This window comes from Enhydra lutris, unplaced genomic scaffold (assembly GCF_002288905.1).
Source record: "Enhydra lutris kenyoni isolate GAN:26980312 unplaced genomic scaffold, ASM228890v2 scaffoldscaffold41, whole genome shotgun sequence".
In the NCBI taxonomy this organism is placed as follows: domain Eukaryota; kingdom Metazoa; phylum Chordata; class Mammalia; order Carnivora; family Mustelidae; genus Enhydra; species Enhydra lutris.
In genome coordinates, this window is record NW_019154125.1 from 9,763,421 (window position 1) to 9,784,805 (window position 21,385).

The 21,385-nt window shown below is 43.1% G+C and overlaps 1 protein-coding gene across 1 annotated transcript; it reads left to right on the forward strand.

Moving 5' to 3' along the window:
- Positions 1-6,096: 6,096 nt before the first annotated feature.
- On the forward strand, positions 6,097-21,238 carry LOC111155447 (short chain dehydrogenase/reductase family 16C member 5). The gene is made up of 7 exons (XM_022515610.1): positions 6,097-6,140; positions 8,411-8,757; positions 13,397-13,528; positions 15,747-15,846; positions 17,827-17,971; positions 18,624-18,749; positions 21,113-21,238. The coding sequence occupies exons 2-7, from the start codon at positions 8,425-8,427 to the stop codon at positions 21,204-21,206; spliced, it is 930 nt and encodes a 309-aa protein (XP_022371318.1). The 5' UTR covers positions 6,097-6,140; positions 8,411-8,424; the 3' UTR covers positions 21,207-21,238.
- Positions 21,239-21,385: the final 147 nt, after the last annotated feature.

Here is a 21,385-nt window from a genome sequence, read left to right on the forward strand (position 1 = left end):
TAGGTGTACCATGACACACTGGCTGTGTTTGAAGGATCTCTCAGAATAATTACACAACCGAGGCAGAGAAAACCAGGTCAAATCTGCATACGTTCATTACCATAAACTCATGATTGCTCAAAATTTTTTTTAAAAAGTTCGTTACAGGCGATAATGATCTTGGAATAAATAGAGGAGCAAAAATAAACTATAACACCACTTCCTTTTGTATTTTTCTGGGACAGGCAGAATGGGAAAGTTTGGCTGTGTGCTGGGCACAGGGAATTCCAGTCACATACCCGGTCCCATCACTGTCTCCCCTGAGCCTTAGTCTTCTGAAACTTCTTAGTTTCTTTGGAATATGATTACTTTCCCAGTAAGGTGGCAGTAAAAGTGTCCCATCTCTTTCAACCCTTGGATTACTATTCCTATGTGTTGTTCTTCGTACACTTTCACATGAGTCAAATATATCTAATACTGCTTCTTCTTCTCATGGAAAGTGCAGATCTACCTATCAATGAATACTGTTCCTAAATTTTAGAATCTCCTGCTACCAAAATCAAGTCTCCCCAGATAATATATTTTGGTAAAACTACTATATTTTGAATGCATCATCGGGTGACTAGATTTCTTCCACTATTTTGCAAAGTAATCCCCAAAGACAATACGTTCTTAAAATAGAGTCCTTTTTAGACAGCAAGTATGTACATTTTAATCATTATTTGGGTTTTTGACATAATAAAACAATGCATGAAATTTGTTTAAAAAATCTAATAATACAGAAACAGACATCAGAACATGGGAAGTCTCCTTTCATGCCTCTTAATTTTCTTTCCTGCTGGGGTAACCACTGGGAATGGCTCCATCTGTATTTACACACACACACACACACACACACACACACACAGAGTCACACATTCACAATGTACTCATCAATTTGACTTCAGTGGAGTAATTCTGTACTTTTTTGTTCACTTAACACACCCTGGAGATCTTTTCCTGCCAGTAAATATAGTTCTAACTTCATTCGTTTTATCTACTTCCCAGAATTCTATTATGTGACTACACCATAATTAATAGGGTACATGGGCCTTTAAGTAGTTTCTAATTTTTTACTATTGCAAACAAGCTTCATTGATTCCTAGACTTGGAGGAGAAGCATCACAAGGCATGATGGTTACTGCCCAATTGCTTTGCATAAAGGATGGGCCAGTTTATACTCCCACGCACAATACATGAGAATGCCTGTGTTCTCACGTGTTCACCATTCCTGAATTTTAATCTAACTTTTTAATGTCTCAGTATTAATGGATAAATAAAAATAATATTCCAACTTAATTTGCATTTTCCTGAATATCAGGGAAATTTAGGATCTTTTCAGAGTCATTTGTATTTATTTGCCTATGAATTGTCTGTGCGTTTCTTTTCTAAGTTTTAAGTTTAATTCCAGTTAGTTAACATATAGTATAGTATTAGTTTCAGGTGTACAATATAGTGCTTCAACTTTTCCATGTATCACTTGGTGCTCATGACAGCAAATGCCCTCCTTAATCTCCACTACCTCTTTAACCCATCCACCCACCCACCTCCCCTCTGGTAACTTCTGTTTGTTCTCTATGATTAAGAATCTGGGGTGCCTGGGTGGCTCAATCAATTGAGCTTCCACCCCTTGTTTCCAGCTCAGGTTATAATCTTGGAGTTGCGAGATAGAGCCCTGTATTGGACTCCATGCTTAGGTGGGAGTCTGCTTGAGGTTCTCTCTCTCTCCCTCTCCCTCTGCCCCTCCTCCCACTAATGCATGTACTCTCTAAATAAATAAATAAAATCTTTTTAAAAAGAGTCTGTTTCTTGATCTGTCTCTCCTCTTTTTTCCCCCTGTTCTCATTTGTTTTGTTTCTTAAATTCCATGTATGAATGAATTCATATGGTATTTGTCTTTCTCTGACTGACTTATTTGGCTTAGCATTATACTCCCTAGATCCATCCAGATCATTGCAAATGGCAAGACTTCATTCTTTTTATTTTATTTATTTATTTAACAGAGAAAGAGACAGCGAGAGAGGGAACACAAGCAGGGGGAGTGGGAGAGGGAGAAGCAGGCTTCCCATTGAGCAAGGAACCTAACACAGGGCTTGATCCCAAGACCCTGGAATTACAACCTGAGCCAAAGGCAGATGCTTAACGACTGAGCCATCCAGGTACCCCAAGGTTCCATTCTTTTTTATGGCTGAGTAATATTTCATTATATATATTGCCTCGGCATTTCTTTACCTGTTTTTCCTACTGCCTTACTCAAATCAGTTTATAGAAATGCTATAAAATATGGCTTATTATCAATTCTTTATGTGAACATATTTTCTCCTACTCTATTGTGTGTCATTTTACATTGCTATACAGTATCTTCCCTTTCAATGGAATTTTGGGGAAAAAACAGGATATAAATGCATATACTCAGTCTACCAGCTTACATGAAGATGTCTGTATATCTGTATACTCTAAGAAACATTTTTATTTGGAAATACAAATATGTACATAATGGGAAGTTTGGAAAATACAAAAAGACACAAAGAAAAAAGTTCATCTATTTGAAAAGAAAAAAATGCTAAGACATTGGTGTATTTACTTCCAGCATTTCTAATGCATTCTAATGAAGACTATCAGAAAAACTGGATCATATATATTTATTCTTATACTATGTTTTTATTTATTTAGTAAGTTAGTTAGTTTTAAAGATTTTATATACTCATTTGACAGAGAGTGAGAGAGAGAGGAGCAAGGGGAGGGGCAGAGAGAGATAGAGAAGCAGACTCCCCTCTGAGCAGCGTGCCCAACATGGGGCTCTGCCATCCCAGGACCTGATCCTGACCTGAGCCAAAGGAAGATGCTTAACTGACTGAGCCACCCAGCCACCTCAGTCTTATACGATGCTTTTTAAACTAACATTATGTAAAAGTATTTTCCTATATACCCTTAAAAATATGATTTTATAAAAAATGGTTGTAGAGCCCTCCATCTGTGCATATTTGTTAGAAAATAATGATGTTTGTTTTTATTAACCTGCTTATTCCCCAAAAGAGTAATGCATGATTCAATACAGTCAAAAGTCTCCCTTCCAACCCATGACTCCCACTGACCAGTTTCCCTTCCTGAAGTCAACAAATGACACCTGATTATTTTCTAAATATAAAGTCCCATTGGTGGAACTAGGTGAGAGGGTATAAACCTTTCTAGCTCTCAATACATACTTGCTCTTCAGCAATGTATAAATTACACCACTCCCTTACGAAGACATGCTCTTTTTTTTCTAATATTTGTCACTTTGTAAGGCAAGAAACACTTTACTACTCATTTCCCTAAGAATAAAGTTAGAGCGTGTTTTCTTTCCTATGTTCATCAGCCTAGTCTACAACTTCAGTCATTACATAGGCTTTTCCCAGCCTTTGCCACAAAAGACCTTTTAAAAATGTTTTCTTGGGGTGCCTGGGTGGCTCACTCAGTTAAGCGTCTACCTTCAGCTGAGGTCATGATCCCAGGGTCCTGGAATTGTGTCCTGAGTAAGACTTCCTGCTCAGCGGGGAGCCTGCTTCTCCCTCTTTGCTCACTTGCGCTGTCTCTCTCTCTCTCTCTCTCTCAAATAAATAAAATCTTAAAAAAAGATAAGAATACATTCTTATCTTTCAGGATCATAGTCAACCTGCTGAGTTTCCCCTACTTCAAGTCAAATTGGGGTCTTCTCCAAACACCAAGGCTTATATTTTCCTTAATGACATCATTTATGAAATTGCCACTGTTTTACATTCATACTTTGTTTTAACAGGATTTCTAATAATGCTTGAGATTTCTTTCCTGAGTTCTACTCTGACCTTCTCATTAGAAAGAAAAGTAGCAGCTCAGAACTTCACTCAAAGAAAACATGAAGAGTTCATGGGCTGGTGTTTTCCACTGGCCACCCATCTGACCTCTTGCAGCCAGGTGATGTGAGCTGGAGCCAGGACAGACTATTCTGCGCCAGAATTCACTACCACTCCCAGGTGTTGCTCACCTCCCCACCTTGGCCCATTCCATCTCCAAAATCTGAAAGACCTTTCCAGTTACCTCTCCTCATGATGCAGGCTGGTTAGAGGCCCCTATTCTATGCACCCCAGGCACGGAGGTGCATGTCTATTGTGAAAATTAAAAACAAAACAAACCAAGAAAACAGGATGAGCCTTGAAAATTCGGAGCAGACAAAGCCAGTTGAGTCATAAGAGCAAAGTTTAATTTAGCTTATTTTATAAGACTAACTTGACCTGAGCTGTTTCTTGCTTATCCCTCTGACAAAACTTGCAACTGTTTCCCAAGGTCGATAGGTGGTAACCACTGACCAATTTCCTATCATTTAAGAAAATTCTAATATTATAACCAATCTCAGTGAAGAGTAGTCACTGCCGTCTCACTATATAAGCTGCTTTAATATGAGACTCATTCCAGGTTTTGGTTTGAGCATTCCCAGTCTGCAAACTTTCTGGTGTGCGCCATAAACTTTCACTGACAACTAGTTCCTTGATTCACTGGTCTTATGTCTGTTATTTCTGTACTTTTGACACTAACATCCACACATGTGCAGTCCATGGATGTGCCCCCTTCACCTCCCCCACCCAGCTCCCCAAAGCTCTGCAGTGCTCCAGAGCCAAACACCAAGCTGGGTACAGCACTTGCCCGGCACAACACATGCCGGTAGGCAATGACTGCTGAGCTGAAACCCGTCCACACTCACCTGCCTCATTCACCTTCAGACATCACAACTATGCACTTTGCACAGCTCACCACTCCCTACAGAACACCCGTAATGCACCAAAATGACCTTCACAGCTCTTCATTGCACTGGCTTTTCCAGACTTATACAACCCACCTGTTTCTTCTCATGGCCAAATAAAGAAGGAATGTTTAGTTCCTCACACAAAAATTGGCTAACCTGCTCTCCCTCGAGGTTTCACCACTTGTGTGTGTCTGACACAACCCTGAGTCAATTCCAAACACAGTCTTGTCCTGACTTGCTGGTTTTCCTTCAGCACTCTGTAATTTATGGATATTTCAGCTTCTTATATCACCCAACAAACTCCACCCTATATAATAAGCATTTCAGCAATGACTTATTCTATATTAGAGGATTAGCTAATGTTGACTGAACATTTTTTTTGACAGCTATACCATTGTTATACTGTCTAGGTCTTGGTACACAGAGGTGTTCAGTGAACACTGACTGGACCAGAGTATGTTGTTGACTTTTTCTCCACCTCATCTCCTTAGAACAAACCTCTCCCTCTCTTACTTCTTGGTCTCCCGCCAGTGCCGCACCCACTCCTGCCCAGCACCCCACCTTCCTTCCAAGAAGTCCCACACTCACACTCTTTACAGCCATTGGGCCAGGGAAGCTGTTGTTGACCTTGATCCCAACTACAGGAGTCAGATTCTGCTGGGGAACTCCTGCCCTGCTCTGCACGCTGCTGAGAACTGACCCGGCTCCCTGCGCACTCCCTGCCGCCCACCCAAGGACTCCTGCACCTGCCTCCTTTTTGGTCTCTAACACAAGGGTTCCCACTGGCCCTACCCCTCCAGGTTTCAGGATTTTTCAGGATTTTTCAACATCCAGGGTTGATTCTTGTATTCGAACCGTGTGCGTCCAGCTATAGCGATCGAATGTCCAGCCTCTATAACTGGCAGCCTGGGGGAAAAAGAGGAAGGGGGGGGGGGGGGGAAGGAAGGGAGGAAGGAAGGAAGGAAGGAAAGAAGGAAGGGAGGGAGGGAAGGAAGGAGGGAGGAAGGAAGAAAGGAAAGGAGGGAGGGAGTGAAGAAAGGAGGGAAGGAAGGAAGGAATGAAGGAAAGAAGGAAGGGAGGGAGGGAAGGAAGGAGGGAGGAAGGAAGAAAGGAAAGGAGGGAGGGAGTGAAGAAAGGAGGGAAGGAAGGAAGGAAAAGAAAAGAAAAGCCGAGTCAAGGGAGCCCCAAGGCGGGGCCCCAAGGTGGCTCCACCCAGTGCGAGGGCGGAGCCGTCCCCACCTCGGACTTGGCCTGGGGCAGACGCCGAGACAAACTCCGGAACCTCGCGCAGCCGGGAGCTTGCGACGCGGCGCCGGTGCCAGACTACTGCTTGTCGACTGATCGCGAGGGCTGCGTGTCCCGGGTGAGTTCCCGAAGTCCAGACCCGGGGCCGGACGAGACCTCCGTGAGGAGGTGGCGCTGCACCCCTCCGAGGCGCCCGTGGCTCGGCGTCCAGCCAGCCACCCGCCTGCCGGCGGTAAAGCTGTGACGGGGTGGCCTGAGGAAGGGGGGAGGGTGGCGTTGCGAGAGAGGGCGCGGGCCGGTGAGCCCCGGCCCTGAGGCTGGGAGTGAGCGGGCGAGAGCGCCACGCTGCTCTCTGCTGCCCAGCGCGTCTACCACTCTCTCCCCACCGTCCGCAGTTCATCACATACCTCTCACCAGGGCAGCTTGCTCCGTCCTGGCATGGGAGGCAGAAGACATGTTTACATTGCATCAAGTTAGTTCAGCATTTTTTTTCCCCCCGAAGTAAGCTCTATGCCCAACATGGGGCTTGAACTCACGACTCTGAGATCGAGAGTTGCTGCTCTCCCGACTGAGCCAGTCAGGTGCCCCAAATTATTTCAGCTTTTGAACTAAGTAGTCAGGCCCTTTACACACCAAAGTGTGTAACCTGATTAAATTTAATGTGCTCTGTAACTTCCTAAGACAGAGTCTTTACACTAAAACGGAACCTTACATTTACTTTTGTTTGTAAGTATACTTACTGTTACCATCTTTCCTTGCTATGGGCAGGGATCTAATTTATATGCTAGCAGGAGCACCAGTCATAGCTCTAGCCAGTCCAGTCATTTTGCTGTTGTGGGCCTGGCATTGTTCTAGGAAGGCCCCCACATTATGGGCATTAGGAGTGGAGACAGAGGTGATATGTAACTTGGCAGGTGCTGAAATCCAGCCCAACTCCTCTTGCCCCACCCCCACCCTATACACCCTGGAAGGAGGAGCTGTGTTCAGGGCAATGAGAACCTTTGCCCCACCACCAATTTGCTCAGAGATTTCATAAGGGATCTTAGGGACAGTATTACACACCTTAACACTTTACCTGTATTAAGTTTTAACTTCCACAGCTCCCCGATTGGTGTATCCTGCAGAATCCCCTTATTTAGAAGAGGAAACTGAGGCACAAAAGATAAAATATTTTAACCAAGTCTGCAGAAAAGTCAGTGGCAGATCCAGAATTCCAACCCAAACTTTAATCTCTACACCGCACTACCTGTGCAGATACTCAGCAGACACCCTAAACCCCAAATGAGAGAGACCTCAGGATGCCAAGCTCTTGAGAACTTAATAAGCAGCTGCCCAGACAGCGATAAGTGGTTAAGACCTTGCTCTAGGTCTTACATCATGCCAACACTGAACCATGGAATCTGAAGTTTGGGGCCTCTGGCATTAAGAACCTTTCCCCAGGTCAGTGGTGAAACTTCTAGCCACCATATGGTGTTGGAGCCCACTGAGGAGAGAAATAGAACTCTCTCCCTGGGGCGCCTGGGTGGCTCAGTGGGGTTAACGCCTCCGCCTTCCGCTCAGGTCATGATCCCGGGGTCCTGGGATCGAGCCCCGCGGCGGCCTCTCTACTCTGCAGGGAGCCTGCTTCCTCCCCCTCTCTCTCTCTGCCTGCCTCTCTCTGGCATGGACTCTCATAGTGGTGTGCCTGAAAGGGGGCATGGTTGGTTGAGTTGGTGTGAGTCCTCTCGTGAAAGGAGTGTTGACAGTGCCCAGCCTGCTGCCTGGGGAGGGTATCCAGGGTGTTCCATTATTGTGGGACGGCTGACCCTCATCCTTGCAGATCTGAAGACACACACCCCACAGTTGAGCTTAAAATGAGAATCTGAAAATCACCACTTGCCCTTCAGGACACCTTCCTTCCAAATTCTGCACCAGCCCCCCATGTATGCCCCCCCCCATAAATAAGTCTTTAAAAAAATAATACCAATACAAACCCAAAAGGAGGCAAAAGTAAAACCAGAAAGGTAGCAGTTACCACATAAACATTACAATATAGTTATGACTTTGAACATAAAAGCAGTCAGCGGGACTTGGGATTATTATGAAGAAAGGTTAACTGTGAGAAAGAATTAACTTCTCCTTCAGGTCAAATATTGGTGTGGTTACAGTTCCTGGTTAGGGAACATTCTTTCCTGTCCTACTCAGATGTGGACCCAGCTTGGTTCTGTGAATGAAAGTTGGCCAAGACACAGTCCCTGTGTCTAAGTTCAGAGTCTGCTACTAAGATAGAAGCTTAAATAACACATCCCAGTTTCTGCTGCTATCTCAGAAAACATGAGCTCCATGTAGTCCACACACTCAGAGGGAGTGGTCACGGATGGCTTTATGTGGGTCTCTCTTCCTTTACAGGTCTCATCCACGACATGGCTTCCAGCCTGAAGTCATCCAAGGAATTGATTGTTTTCTTAGGAAAATCGATGATTGCTTTTGTGGAGCTTTTGATTTTCACCATCATCCCCAAACCACGGAAGAATGTTGCTGGTGAAATCGTGCTCATCACTGGAGCTGGGAGCGGACTGGGAAGGCTCTTGGCCCTCCGATTTGCCCGCCTTGGATCCGTGCTGGTTCTCTGGGATATCAACAAGGAGGGGAACGAGGAAACGTGCAGGATGGTGCGGGAAGCTGGAGCCACGAGAGTTTATGCCTACACTTGCGACTGCAGCCAAAAGGAAAACATATACAGAGTGGCCAAGCAGGTAGATCTTGTGTCTTGCTGTTCCCTGTGGGTAGTAAGCCCCGTTCACGGATACACTCACGTGCCTCCATTTCTCTGTCCTTTTGCCTTGCTTGCTGTTCCCTGCGGGTAGTAAGCCCTGTACACAGATACACTCACGTGCCTCCGTTTCTCTGTCCCTTTGCCTTGCTCAGTGCAGCTTTGCCTGTCTCCAACTTCCCTTTAATTGAAAAAGTTTTGAGGAGTGAGAATTAGGATTTGTGAGTTGTCATTGTATACCATACACCACATGAAACACCCCAGCTGTATTGTATCCTAATCCTATAAAGTGAGGTCCATGACTGTCTCCATTTCACAAATAAGAAAACCAAGGCTTAGGGAGGTAAGTAGCTCCCCTAAGGAACAGGTACTAAGTAGCAAAGATCTGGCTCAACCTTGAGTCTGTTGACTCCATAGTACACACTTGGCCCTGCCAACCAGGTGGTACAGACTGTGTTACAGTATAGGAGGTAGAGAGTGGCCCTCTTATTGAAGGAGAAAGGAGACATAGAGATATTGAATAATCTGCTCAGTGGTCCCAGAGCTAGCCTTTGACTAAGCCAGGGCTTGAACCCATATCCGGTCTGAGCTGAAACTCCCCTATTTCTACCACACCACAGTGCCTTTCATTTGAATGTGTATTTCTCTTAAGTAATCATAAGAAAATCAGAATATTTCATTCATCCTAATGGTGCTTAACCACAGTTGCTCCTTTGGTGATGATACAGCTGTGCATTTAAAGAAGACTTTCAGGAAATCAAAACCCCAGTAAGCAGTGGTAAGAGGTTTTTTGTTGTTATTGTTGTTCATTGAGGCAGGTACTTGTTTGCTGCCTCTTTTCCCTCATAAGGTTTTTCTTTATACCCGCATCGACATGAGTACTCCGCATATCACTCTCCTGGGCCACCTTTTTGGCGGCCCCCAGAATTCCCCAATTTAGCAAGAAAGTAGGAACCAGACTGGCCTGCAAAGAGCAGCCCAGCCCCATTGGAAAGTTCTTGCACAGCTTCTAGCCCCTACCTCAAATCCCCTTGCTGTTTCCCACCTTACTTCTTAGTGGTAAGATTGGCAAGTCATTGGCAGGTGAGTGTGTAGCTTCTGTTGAAATTTGTCTTTAAATTCTATACATCTGTGACTACCATCTCCAGTCCCACGCAGCCCCATACAGTCTGGAGACCCCAACCTGACAAGCTAGTGCCTCCCTCAAAGTGCCAACCTCACAGATGAATGTCTATGCACTTACAGCGATGATCACCTGGCATGTCTCCTCATGCTGACTGCAAACAACTTCTGTAGCCACTCTTAAGCAATCTTCGGTTCATATTCACATACTGAAGACCATCCAATACTGAGCAAGCTAATACGAGGCACTCTATAAATAACCACCTCTTCCCCGTATCTGTGGCTTAGTTCTGACCAACATGCTTAGTTCAGAAATGATCAAATGGTACATATTAGCAGTTCATTTTTCAGCTTTTCTTACTTATGGGTCTTAAAAAGAATTGATTATGTGCTCTTCGGAATTCAGGGGAAGCAAACTACTCTCCACTCATAAACCTCTCTCTGGAGAGAGGAAAGATACCAAAGGATTTTCTAAAAGTATTCCAGAGAGCAGTGATCATGATGAAAGGTTTCAGATTGGTATGACATTGTGTCATCTCCACAGACCCCAAGAACTTTGAAAGCTAGTGTCCTCAGATTATAGTTGGCACTAAGTTCAGAAAGCGTAGCCTTTGCTACTTGGCAACCTAGGTAAGCGATTATTTTAAACAATAAACACATGATGAGAGTGGGGCTGTATCATGGTTGCTTACCTTTGCTGAGGCATGTAGAAGTGTCCTGACTACATTTAATGACTGATCCCTTAGATAAGTCAAATCAGAATCAATTGACTGCATTGGTTCAACAGCGGCGGGGGCGGGGGGCGCTCTTTGTGACATCTATGAGAATTCCATAAGGTTTATTTCTGCTTCCTGATGTTCAAGGTCAAATTTCAGGATCATTTCATCTTTTAAACTATGTCATCACTAGTAGAAGCAGACTTTTCTTTATTGCCCACCACCACTAATGAGTACTGGTTGGGAAGTTCATATCAGCCATCTTGGACAGTTTAAAGTGAGACACTGACTTGCACGATCTTCTGGCTTTTCCTTCTTTTCTTTTCTTTTTTTTTGTTTTTAAGATTTTATTTATATATTTATCAGAGAGAGCAGGGGAAAGCACAAGCAGGGAGAGTAGCAGGCAGAGGGAGAGGGAGAAACAGATTCCTGCTGAGCAATGAGCCTCATGTAGGACTTGATCCAGGACCCTGAGATCATGATCTTAGCTGAAGGCAGACACAAATCGACTGGGCCACGCAGGTGCCCAGTCTTCTGGCTTTTATTATAGCTGGGTTGTTTGTAGAGAAATCCCCACCAGCAGGCAGGCCCAGCTTATGTGGGAGTCTCACTAGACTTGTCATCCAGGGTTGAACACACTGTTGCCACATTCTTACAATGAGGAGAATAATGAATGCAAAAAAAGAAAACTAGTCTGTTGTATTTTCCCTTAGCTGTTACCCTGTGTCTCTTATAAAACAACACAATGCAAACAAGCTTACTCTCATTTTATTGGGTTATCATTGGTCAGTAATACTTAAATATATGTCTCATACAATTAAAGCTGATCTTTTTTTTTCCCCCTAATGTGGTGGAGGCTGAATACTCATGATGTCTTTCCAAGCTAATTTAAAAGGCAAAAGCAGACTTTTGAGCAAGATAATCCTCATTTTAAAAAAAAGGAAAAGATAAACCTATATATAAAACAGATAAAGCAATATAAACCTATATACAAAACAGATAAAGCAATGGGAAGAAAGATTATTCACATGAAAAATCTTATCACAAGTGCTTAGCCCAGTACATTTAAGGTATGATTCATAAAGATACAGTATTCATATACTGCAAAGACACAAGCCACAGATAATGAAACCAGGTGCCATTTTGAAATTAAAGTCTGATGTTAATTTTGTCAAGTATATGATAACATGCTTTATTCAGGTGAGAGGGGGCAGTGGACACACATATCTGTTTATTTCTCTGAGATGTAACTTCTGGCTTTGCCATCCCTGACTCTGAGCAAGGCTATGAGCTAATATCCTAATGGCTTCCAGTTCACAGCCCTGTCCAGCTTTTTTTTTTTTTTTTCCATTTGAGTATAGTTGACACACAATATTATATTAGCTTCAGGCATACATCGTGGTGATTTAACAACTCTATGTGCTAGGGTATTCTCACCACAGGTGGAGCTACCCTCTGCCATCACACAAGGGTACCACTGACTATGTTCTTCGTGATGTGCCTTTTATTCCCGTGATTTATTCATCCTGTAACCAGAAGCCTGTATCCAGTTTTGCCTTAGGTAGGGCTAGTTGTTTCTAGCCTTGACTTTTGTTCAGCTTGAAATTGACTAAATATTTTACCCACTCTCCAAATAAAACTTTAAGTCAGATCTGTTTCCAGTGCTTTTATCTGAAAATGCTACCATAAGGTGAGGTTTCCTTGGTCCTATTTATTTCATCCTCAGTTTTCCCTAGACTGCCACTCTGGTTGGCTCAGAAATCCCTACCATGTCACCCTCATTGCTGGGGCTCAGGCCTTCCAGAGCAGTGGATGAGGTGGTAGCTTCCACCTGGCTTCAGTAATACATCCTGCTCTGTGCCAGAATGTGCCATCCATGTAGAGAGCTGTACACACACACACATAGGCACACACACACACAGCTAGCATTGTAAGGGGTACTGCTGTGAGCTTCCTGTTCAGCACAGGGCAACTGCAACCAGGGTTCTCTCTGATCAGGGGAGCAGAGCCCCTGCTTGGGATACAAATTACAGGAATGGAATTCCAAGCACAGAAAGGAACAAAGGGATACCACCATCTTGTGTCACCAATCCTGAAAAATCCTGCACTCACTTCTGCCATAATAGCCAAGATTACAAGCTAAAGATTTACTATAAGTGAAAGGCTCCAAGGTCCCATGCAGAAATTATATTTCTTAAATACAAGTTATGGAGTACCTACTCTGGCCAGCATTACAGCAGCAAATGGGGCTTACTCTAATCCTCCCTTCACATATCTTAATACCTAGAAGCCTGTGGTAGGGGGATGAAAGCCAGCTAGTTGGTATAAGCAGGACAGACAGGTTTTGAGCTGTGGCATGTGCATAAAACCTGTTTAGAAATGTCATGCTTCCTCTGTGCCTTCCTGCTCCACCCCATCTCAGTGTGTGCTGGGTCTTGATTTATATCACATGACTATAATGCCTATCTCAGTGATTGAAATAACCTACTACTTACATGGAGCCTGAAAAAGGGACTAGATTGTCTCTAACTGCTCTGTTAAGGAAAGTAGCCCTGCAGCGTTGGAACCTCCTAGGAAGGGGGGAAGAACTGAGAAGAAAAGCATCAGACGTGGATCTCTGATGCACCGTACACTCAGCAGAGGAAATAAAGCATACTTTGCAGAGTACATAACCTCCGTCTGAGTTAACTAGGATAAGAAGCCTGTAAAACTATGGAAATTTAAGCTTAGATCATGTAAAGAATTACTCCATGGGTGGTGTATTGCTCTTGTTATTCAATGCAGGTTAAAAAAGAAGTTGGCGATGTCTCCATCCTAATCAACAATGCCGGAGTCGTGACAGGCCAAAGTTTCCTCGACTGCCCAGATGAGTTGATAGAAAAGTCTTTCAATGTGAATTTTAAAGCACATTTATGGGTAATTATTTTTTCTTCTCATAATAAATCTAAAGTTACTCTGAATTTAGAAGTACCTTCCTCTTGTTTTCTTACAATTTTATTCACCTCTAACTAAAGCACGGACTTTTCAATTTCAGATTTCTCCTGGTTGACCCTGATGCTCCCCCTCCCCCACCCTGGATCCAACTTAACCTATACCTGCGTGAGCCTTTGCTCAGGAATCCTGCAAAAAGACAACTGTCCTATGGTTTTACTGTCATTTATTGATTATATCAGGTGCTGTCCTAGGCACTTCCTGTATAATCATTGAAACAGCTCAGTGAAATAAGGGATCAGAGGAGTTAAAAGATTTGCTCAAGGCTACACAGAAATGATATCACATAAATTTGACCAAGGTGACCTTATAATTTCCCAAAACTGGAACCCTTTTGAAAATGGAAAAGATAAAAAATAATAATAATGATGATTAAAAAGAGAAAGTGAAAGAGAGCATTATTAATAAACAAGCATTAATCAGGTCTATTCTGGGCAAACCAAGATGTGCAGTCACCTCACTCAGTATCTAATCAAGGAAAAGAGAGTCTCTACCAGTAGCCTGGGTGACATTAAAGGGCACAGGAAGGTGCCATGGGCATTAAGGATCATAGCCCCTGACTTCTAATATGATGTGCCCCTTGCAGAATTTGGGTTTTCCTAGCTTTTGCTGAACCTAGTCTTGCCACACCTCCCCATCCACAGGCATGCCCCCCATTGCCTCTCTTTGCTCCACTGCCCGGGTGGCTCTCTGCTGGGAGGGTGTATTTGCTGGAGACTTCTGAGCTCCCTCCATCCTCCTTACACCTCCCCAACAGACTCCCTGCCCTACCATCATTGGCAGCCTTCAAATGTTATTTGGACTTTGTCGGTTTCTTTCACCTAGTTTCACCAAAAGTGTCCTGGCACTGGTGGTATTGTTGGTGTTCTGTATTGTTTTCAGGAGAAAGATGGAAAGATTCTGAACTCAGTGAGCACTGTGTTCCTTTGGGAGCTACTGCAAGTGATTTATGTGTTCTTGTCCCAAATATCCCTCTCCTTTGTTAGAATGAAGTTAGATTCTTGGGCCAGAATGAAAATAAAACCATCATCTCATTCATAGTCTCCACTTCTGTTGCGTTCTTTTTCTTCCTGGGTCTCTTCTTTCCCTGCTTTCTCTCTCTTCCTCTAATTGTCTTTCTAGGCAAGTCTGCATACGTTCTTTGAGCCCCTGCATAGAGTAGGCACTTAATTGCTAGTGGGTCAGAGGGCTTCTGGTGGTCATGCTCCCAAGGGATGCGTCCCCAGGGAGAAGTAAAGAGACCTCAGACCATCAGAACTCAGGGAGCTTTTCATTATGCTTCGCTGTGGGCTCGCTTTGATTTTCTGCCTCTAAGTGTTAGTTTCTCTTGGAAAGTCATTGTGATGCACGCAAACGTCATTTGACTTCTATAAGAGATCCCTTTTCTCATATTTACTCATATGATTCAAGTGTGAAAACAAATATGAAATAGAAATTCATTGAAATATGCAAGTATTCCTGTCTAATGAGTTATTTCTGTGTTGTAGAACATATCTTCTGTCAAAACTCATTTCTCTCTCCTTTACCTTCTTTTTTCAGGTCCCACATCAAAGGTAAAGGTGCTCTATATTACTGAGACACAGCACACACCCATTCTAACATATCCTCTCTGCTGACATGGAATAGAAATTAGAAACCATTATCAAAGAAGCAGAGATGAACTTCAAAACAGAGTGATTTTTTAAACCAAAGCCAATAGTGGCATGTCCGGTGCACAACGTCCAGAAAAATTTGAAATCCAAATATGATCCAAGAGGTGAAAAAAGGCAATATAAATCTAAATTATCATATCTCCAGTACTCTCACTGGTGTGTGGTTTGTGCCTGCCATAGTTAAGATTCTCCCATACTGCTTGAATTATTGTCGGAATATTGTTTTTGGAATTTTGTCGGAATATGTGTCACATATACACGAAATATAAGTCTAAATAAGTTGTTTTGAACAATATTGGAACCACCATCATTAAATACTGATTTGCCAGGTTGAACAAACTAAGAGGCTTGCTTGCCAGATGTTGACATTTTTTTATACCCCAGTGCCTTCAGGTAGTTTGATGAGCTTAAAAGACTCTTTTCATCACAACGATCATATAAACATCTGAAAACAGTGTAAACTGTTAACAGTTCTTTCTTGCTCTTCTTAGACTTACAAATCCTTTCTTCCTGCTATGATCGCTAATGAGCATGGACATTTGGTTTGCATTTCAAGTATGGCTGGATTAATTGGAGTGAATAAACTGGCAGGTAAGAGAAACGTATTATTTAGCAGTTGCAAAAAGTTTTATAACTTGATCTTAGTTATCCCTAAACAATCAACGCTGATTTGAGGTACCAATGATAAAGGGTTATAAATTACGAGACATATTCAATAAGATAAGTGGTTGAGAACATGGTACAGCAGAACTGCCTGTCAGATTTGCTTACATGCAGTTGAACTATGCCTTTTAGAATGATTAAGTCAGCGTAATCTCCTGGGCTTTAAAAAAAAAAAAAAAACAGAGAGAGCGCCGCCTGGGTGGCTCAGTGGGTTAAGCGTTTGCCTTCTGCTCAGATTGTGATTCCACAGTCCTGGGATCCAGTCCCGCATCAGGCTCCCTGCTCAGCCAGGAGTCAGCTTCTCCCTCTGCCTCTCCCCACTGGCTTATGTACTCTCCCTCTCTCTTTCTCTAGCTCTCTGTCATATAAATAAACAAACAAATAAAAGTTAAAGAGGAAAAGAGAGATCTTACTGATAAATTCTTTTTATGCAAGTGATTAGCATAGTCACCATCTGGGGGACCCCTGGCACTGTTATTGGGATGATAAGGAGGAGCACTCTGGCTTCTGAAATTTCCATTAAGTGGTCTTCTTCTGGGCATTTGGAGAAAGTTTCTCCAGCCCAAGAAATCTAAAATTAACCTCTCTGCTCACCCACTGGTTGAAGACTCACAGCTCAAGATGGTAAGCACAGTTCAGCTCAGTTATGGGAATAGAGTTCCCAGAACCATCAGTCACCCCAAATGTTATGCATGTGTACACATCTCCCCAAAAGCGGGACTCCCCTTCCTCCATCCTTCTTAGAGTTCACTAGGTTTTATTGTGACCTCGTGGGTCTCTGAACTCCTGCTGGTCTATTTGTAGTTCCTATGAATCCTTTTCCTGGCACAATATCTTAGGATACAAGACTCTCCCACGCCCTGTTCACCCTAGAAGCATGTGTAAGACTTTTGTAATTTCCATGGTGTGGGTCTTGGCTCCCCTGCTTCATAATCAGTGGGGGTGCTATGTAGAATGCAGATTGCCTGAGTCCGGGTTGTTTCTGCTCATCTGAATTTCAGAGATGCAAGGGCTCAGTGAGCTGCATTCATGTCCCATGACTCAGGTGATCCTAGAAGCTGCTCGGGACTCCCCTCTCCCCTTCCCTTCCTCTACTGTCTAATCCACCGCAGTCTAGGAACCTGACTCTTGTCGGTTGTAGTGGCTGCTTCTCCCCAGAGGAAGGATGGCTCATTTGCCTCTTCTGACTTTGTGAGGAAAAGGAGAGTCAGAGTCCACCTAAATGCCAGTTCTTCTCCAAGTGTTCTGTGAGTTCAAGATTCAGATGTTCACTTGGAGTGAGTGTGATTGTAGACAGAAAACTCAAAACTGACATTGATGCCACTTCCCACGCCCACTGCATTCTCAAGATGGATAAGAAGTAGATGTTGACGTTTGCCAGTCTGTTTTTCTCCAGCAAAGAGAAAGTTAGAAGTTTAGTTAGAAGATAGTTAGAATAGTTAGAAGAAAATTTGATCTGAGTATCTTGACCCATGGTGATCTCTCTTGCCTGGACTCCTACATCCCTTATTATTTCATTTCTTCTTTTGTGTGTCTCCCTGCCCTGATGCTCTTGAAACTCTTTGGGTCAGGGACTGGACACACATGTCACGTTCCATGGAACAGTTCACACAGTGTCTGACCTCTCATCAGGGTAGAAGTAAAGTCTAGCAGGGTGACCCGCAGGGGGCTCCCCGAAGCCCTGCGTCTCCCAGAGGGCACTTGGTCCTTGTCAACAGACCTTTAGGTGACGCTGCTCCTCCCCACTCATTCTTTACTTCCTCCGGTGGACCAGACCAAGCTCATACAAAATAAGAACTCTGACATGACTGTCCAATTCTCCATGTGTATTCCTGTTTATGAGGAAAGCTTGATGTAATGCCGCTTAAAAACTCTAGCATATACATTGGCGGTATTTGCCTTTTTCAGATTACTGTGCAAGTAAATTTGCAGCCATTGGATTTGCTGAATCTGTATTTATGGAAATAGTAGTCAAGAAACTAAAGGGGATCAAAACCACTATTGTGTGCCCATTTTTTATAAAAACTGGAATGTTTGAAGGTTGTTCTACTGCGTAAGTATGTCCTTTGATTTCAAAGAAATGACATTTTTAAAAATGATTGACTATTTTATATTGTTCTATTCATTAATGTTGTTTTAAAAAGGTATTTCGTAGGATTCAGCCTGATTTATAAGTGATTTCAGAATTGTTTCTTTCTTCAAATGTGTTTGCAATTAAGACATTGAGTTTATTAATGGTTTGGTTTATTGGAATGGTTTAATGGGATGGTTTATTAAGGCCGGGTCCAGCTCACCCCACGCCGTAGCCAGATCTGCTAACCATCCCCCCAGCGTTCCTGGCCGTAGTTTCTCTCTGCCACCAAACTCCATTCTGCACTCTTCCCTGACTGATTCCACAGCAAGACTGAAAATCATGGGGGTGGGGGGCACAAATTCCCAATTCTGCATCTTGTGGAGATGACAGGAAGTTGTTCAATATGGTTTCATGTAGATGCATATATTGTATCATCAGTGTGTTAATTAGAGGCATCATTTGCCATTTTAAAGTTAAGTTGTCACTAGCATGTTGATAATAAAGGAATAAAGAGAGAAATCGATCATATCTGGAAGGGAAAGAAATAAATAAGTGATAATGTTTGCAGCCTTTTTTTATCCCTAATTTATAAGATTTTTTTAGTAATCATTTTTTTTTCTTAACTCCTTAGCCATCCTTTCCTGTTACCCCTTCTGGAACCAGACTATGTAGCTGACAAGATAGTAGATGGCATCCTGAAAGACAAAATATACTTAAATGTGCCAAAGTTTATATCCTTCCTATTGTTCTTAAAAAGGTAACCATATTCCTATTACTTCCTATTACTTCTCTAACCAGCCAGTCAATAACTCATTCTCCTTACAGGAGGAGCCACTTTAAAAAATACCTGTTAAATGAATGCACTTGGATCCCTTCCTTGTGTCTGTCTGCCAACATGACCTCAAATTCGCATAGCCTAGAAGATGGAATTGGATCCTGCCAGCCACCTTAGTATTGCATTATTGTCAGAGAGAAGTGGATTTACTGAATGACCTGTGGACAGATTGAAGTCATTTTTTTTTTCTTTTTTAGGACAGATGGTCTTCTTGTGGGTATCATAGAATAATTGCATTGGAACAGATATCGTGTCCACACTTCCTTGAGTACAGATCCCCAGAATCAAGGGCAGACAGTAAGCCAAACATTTCAGGAAGTTGTGGTATGGGTATAATTGGCAATAGAGGATAAATTTGAAGTATAAAGGGTTAAGAGCATTGGAGGCAGGGACTAAAAAGATAACCACCTCTTGAAAACACCCAAGGGCATCTTTGCTTACGCTCTCTAGTCCCATTTGGATTTTAGTGCTGAGACCCATCCACGGCAGTCTGTGAACATGGGACCTGGTTCTAGGAAGGGTGATGCCAAATTGCTGAGCAGCTGCAGATTCCCACTATCTCAGTTTGTTTTCTGGACTGGAACAGGTCATCTAATTATACAGCACCCCCCAACCCATCGAGGTTTCTGCTTTGCAAGGAAGCATATTCCGTGTTTGAACCACTTTCCTCCATGGTGCTGAAATCTGTCTCGTTTTAACGTTCACTGACTCTAACTTTGCCCTTAGCATTATGACTAATTCCATCCCTCTTGACAGCAGTTCTTGAGTTATTTGAACATAGATAGTATGGCTGGCAGCCACTGTCCTTCTTACATAAGGAAATGCCTTTTTCTCTCCTGTTAATTGTATCTACTTTGCACAACGCACCAAAATCATTCCTATGTCCTTTCACAGACCAGGTTTCACCTAGCACAAGAGAGATAGAGCCAACAGGTTCTGGGAGGCAGGGCAAAGGACCTTGGATAAGCACTTTGAAATCTGGTGTTATGATCCTGCGGCTTACTAAGTTTGTGACTCTGAGCATGCCCTTTATTCTCCCGTCCAGTTTCTTGTTTACGATTTAGAAGTCATTGCTTGTTAGAGCTTGTAGATTAGTGAACATCACGCAACTTATAGGACAGTGTGGGCGTTCACAGGACAGTGGCTATCTGTTGCCTAATCGATAGAAGTATGTGGTATAGTAATGCCAAGTGTAAAGAACAGAGGACTTAATTTTTCTAATGTTTTTGAATAATCATAGAGGTTATATTTACTTTTATAAGATATGAGAGATCTACATAGTTCCTGAGAAGTATTTGGAAACAAGAAGTTCGTTAAAGGGGATGACATCACACATTCCCTCAAATATTCATTCAGTAAGCATTAGAGAGTGCCTAATGTGTGCCACAAATTGCTGATCATCCTAGGACCTGGGGTTACGGCAAAGAAGGAGAGAAAAGAGTCCTTGCCCTCATTGAAATTTTCTTCTTGTGGGGTGGGTGGCAGGGAACGGACAAAAAAGTTAAGTAAAAGAAAAGGCATGCTGGGTAGTCATAAGTTCTAGGAAGAAACAAAGCAAGAAAGAGAAATCCAAGAGTAGGAGGCAGGTGGTGATGCAAGTTCAGTTTGGACGTTCAGTATGTTGCTTAGGGGAGGGATCATGGATGAGGTAACATGCGACATTCTAGGGAGCCCACAGATGGACAGTGAGCTTAGTGTCCTTTCCTTTCCTCTACTCTGAGGACAAGTCTTAGGTTTAATGTGCCTCCCCTTGCTCTGCCTTGTGACTGTCGGAGGGATGGGGTCTGTGCTGTCTTGGGAAGGGTGAGCGGGCATGGAGATGAGTGGTCCTAGTTAGGTCTTGCCAAAGGTCCTGGGACCTATCTAATCCCCACAGGAGTCCCAGAAACAGAGACTGAGGACTTCATTTGATTCCGGAAGAAACAGGCTCAAGAGTTAAGTAATGGACCTGGGATGGTTTGTAAGTGACAAAGCTAAGATTCAAGCCAGGTTTATCCAACTCCACAAGACTTCACTGCTTCCTGTCAATCATGATATAGTGCAGTGAAGCTTTGGAAACCAATGTGAGAAGTGAGTCGAGTAAATGTAAATAAAGCTGGAAGAGATATAAAGGCCCTGAGCCAGGTCCCCCCATATAGTGGACAAGCCCCAAGTGATCCTAAATCATGCACACTGATGTGTGCACATGCCAGTGACTCCCATCTGCAGCAAGTCAGTGACCCTGCATTTCGACCGAGGCACTTCCATGATAGTAACCAAGAAAACGTCTCTTGTGTTCTCTTTAGTATCTTGCCTACCAAGATGACAGTGCTTATGGCTGACTATATGGGCGCTTTTAATATGATGGACACCTTTGTTGGCAAGAACAAGAAAAACTAAAGACCAACTCAATGGCTGATAGCCAGCATTCCATAATCCTGATTTCAAGAAAAGCATTTTTGTCCAACAGTGTATCTGGAAACTACAAGTACCATTCTTTCTCTGCTCTCTGGACTATTTTCAACCTATCTGCTTTCTGGTTGTTGTTGTTGTTGTTGTTGTTTAGTTAAAAAAAGAAG

Excerpts from the sequence above, each read along its gene's own strand:
- LOC111155447 (XM_022515610.1), top strand. The coding sequence starts at position 8,425 with ATGGCTTCCAGCCTGAAGTCATCCAAGGAATTGATTGTTTTCTTAGGA. Across the intron at positions 8,758-13,396 it reads TATACAGAGTGGCCAAGCAG|GTTAAAAAAGAAGTTGGCGA; the intron begins GTAGATCTTGTG and ends TATTCAATGCAG. Across the intron at positions 15,847-17,826 it reads TGGAGTGAATAAACTGGCAG|ATTACTGTGCAAGTAAATTT; the intron begins GTAAGAGAAACG and ends TGCCTTTTTCAG.